Source organism: Entamoeba histolytica, genomic scaffold, assembly GCF_000208925.1.
Source record: "Entamoeba histolytica HM-1:IMSS scf_1104750518219 genomic scaffold, whole genome shotgun sequence".
Taxonomy (NCBI): domain Eukaryota; phylum Evosea; order Mastigamoebida; family Endamoebidae; genus Entamoeba; species Entamoeba histolytica.
The window spans coordinates 1-3,214 of NW_001915588.1; the positions used below are offsets into that span (position 1 = coordinate 1).

General features: G+C 18.6%; 1 protein-coding gene across 1 annotated transcript; it reads left to right on the forward strand.

Annotated features, from left to right (window-relative positions):
• Positions 1 to 364: 364 nt before the first annotated feature.
• On the forward strand, positions 365 to 1,021 carry EHI_125500 (uncharacterized protein; the record flags this gene model as incomplete). Its single annotated transcript, XM_001914425.1, has 1 exon — positions 365 to 1,021. One exon carries the CDS (start codon positions 365 to 367, stop codon positions 1,019 to 1,021), a length of 657 nt encoding a protein of 218 aa, XP_001914460.1.
• Between the last annotated feature and the right edge of the window lie 2,193 nt (positions 1,022 to 3,214).

Genomic DNA, 3,214 nt, shown 5'->3' on the forward strand with positions numbered 1-3,214 from the left:
TAGTAAATAATAAATTTATGGTGGTGAATACTCTGATTCATATTGTTTAAATCTTGTTAATAGCTTCACTAATGATTTAGATATTTGTTTTGCAAATACTCAGAAAAATTATTTTTATATTGACCCTTCAAAAGAAGAATTACCAGGATTAAATTTAGATTATGACTATAATTATAATCATGTTGATAATAATGCTGAAATGATGAATCCATTATTTTCAATGATAGTTGTTCTTGTAACTATCTTTTTATGTCTTTTTTAGTCTCTTATAAGACAAAGATTCAATGATAATAATATCATTACTAGAATCTAATTAATCTATTCTTTGTCTTTTATTTCTTTTTCACTAAAACTAAGAAAAATTATGAGATCAAGACGTACACTAGCATCCACAAGAAAAAGTGGACTTACTCCAAAACCTACAGCAAAGAACTTTGATATAAATGATTATGCTGGAAATATCACTGTCTATAAAGTGGACCAGATTCTTCAATTTGATCCTACTAATATGAAAAGTGCTACAGCAATAGTAGAGAATAGTAACACATCTCAAATCAATGTTGATATGACTAGTTTAAAGACTGAATTATTTAGAACAAAGGCTAATTATGATCTAAGATTTAATGTTAAATTATCTAATGATGATAATGATGATGATGATGATAATACTAATGAAAAGATATATGGAATAGGATTCTTATTTCTAATTAATGATAAGAAAACAAAATATGATGTTATTATGTATTGTAATACAAATGAAAATCAGATTCAAGTTCCTTTAGAAAGTAGTTTGTCATTTAATCTTAATGACTCATTCTTCTTATTTGGAGAAAATGCTTACTCCTCACTTACTATTAATCATCCTATTGTTTCTATTGAATATAATGATTATCTACAGATCCTATTAAATAATATGCCATTTGGTCTTCAAAGAATCTTAGGTGATTTCACTTTCTCTAATGTTCTCAGTATAGTAAGTTATGATTATAATGAAACTACTGGTTCATGCTACTTAAACTAATTGATTATTTCTTAAAAAGGGCAACGAAAAAAGCAAATAATGGAAAAAGAAGAGAAAGATATAAAAGAATAAAAAGAAATAAGAAGTAGAAGGTGATGAAAAATAAAATTATGAAACTAAGAAAAAGTAGAAGAAGATAAAGAGTAATAAAATAGAATAGATAATAAAAGAAGAAATAAAAAGTGTATTTTTAATGTAAAAATTAGAAATATGAAATAATAAGTGTCTAATTTAATTGTGTAAAATGATTAACAATATTTTATTAATGAAAAATATTTTACTCTTTTTTATGTTTATTATTTATATGTATAATTTCATCATGATGTTTATTATATATTCAAACATATGTGTTATGTTATTATAACATATAATAAGTGATAAAATATAAATGAAAATGATATGAATATATGATATAGAATATAAAAACAAAAGAATAATAAGAATAAATGATAAATAAATATAGAAATGATAATCAATGATATAATAATAAAATCAAAATATAAAAGATAAAATTAATATTAATATAAATCAAAAGAGAATAAATATAAAATGATAATAGATATAAATGATAATAATATAAAAATGATAAGAATATAAAAATGATAAAGATGAATATTCAAATAATAAAATACATTTAAATATAAAAGAATAACAAGAAGAAAATCTAAATAATATAAACATAAAAATAATAAAATAAGAAGAATATAATAATATATAGATAATAAGAAGAATACAATGATATAAATAATATAAACAGAGAAATAAATATATAAAAATACGATAGATAAATAACATATAAATAAAAGAATAAAAAGAATAAAAATAATTAAATATGATTCATCAAATCATCTATTTCATTAATATTTCATACAAAATGAATACAAATGATTATAAAATATAAACATAAATATTTATATATTCTGTATTTATCATATTTTTTATTTATTTTTATTTTAGGAGCAAAATATAATAAAGTGGAATATTCTATGGATGCAAATTTTTTTGCATCTTTTTTCTTTTTTGCAAATTATTTAGATGCATTTTTTCTTTGCTAATTTTCGTACCCAATATAAACGAAATAACAATAATTTTTTATTTTTAATAATGGTTTTCATATTCAATAATACACAAATGAAGATTCAATGTTCAATAATTATTATTTTATTTGTGTATATAAAAATAATTGTCATTCAACTAAAATTATTAATTATTTATATTTATTAATATGAATATTTTCAATTAGAAATGAAATAAACAAAATGATATTTAAAGAAATAATAAATATTTTATTAAACAATACAAAATAATGATAAATAATGATAAATAATATTATAATTTAATTCATTATTGTATTATTTTTGTTATTAATTATTTGTTATATTCAATTAATTCTTCATTCAATTCTTTATACTATAATGTATCATCATCAATTGTGAATCATAATTACAAAATGAGAATAATTATTATTTTTAGTTAATGTTGATTCATTGTGTATAATATGATTTTTACATTATGTACTTTATTAATAAACAATATTTGTTAATAATTCAATTTATTTGATATTATTTATGTGATATTTTAGATTTCTTTTATCTTTTTCTTATTTTTTGATATATTTTATTGAAATTGTTTATTTGTTGATTTAATTATTATTATTCGTTTATAAGGAACAATTTTCATTTATTTTATTTCATGTATATTTTAAATGAAATTCTTATTTGTATATTCATCACATTAATTAAATATTTCATCAATAAATAAATAAAGAAGAAATAATTTAATTATAATATAAATGAGAAATATTATTTGAATTTAATTTAATGAATAAATAATAAATTAAGAATGAATAATAATGTCATTAATCATAAATCATTCAAAACAGAAAATACATTAATAATAAATAATCACACTATAAAATAAATGATATATTAAAGAAATATAGTTATTATCAAATATCTTTCTTTTATTTATATTTTAATTTCATTTGTTGTTTCATTAAATAATAAATAATAGATATTTTATGTAAAATTGAATTTATTCAAATAATGATAAATGTAAAATCATAAAAAGAAGTGATTTAACTGTGAAATATTCAGAGATATTCAACACCAGTTGGATAAAGTGGATCAGTAGCAACACCACATGTATTTCCTTCAATAACCATGTTGATATATCCTTTCTCTCCCCATCCTG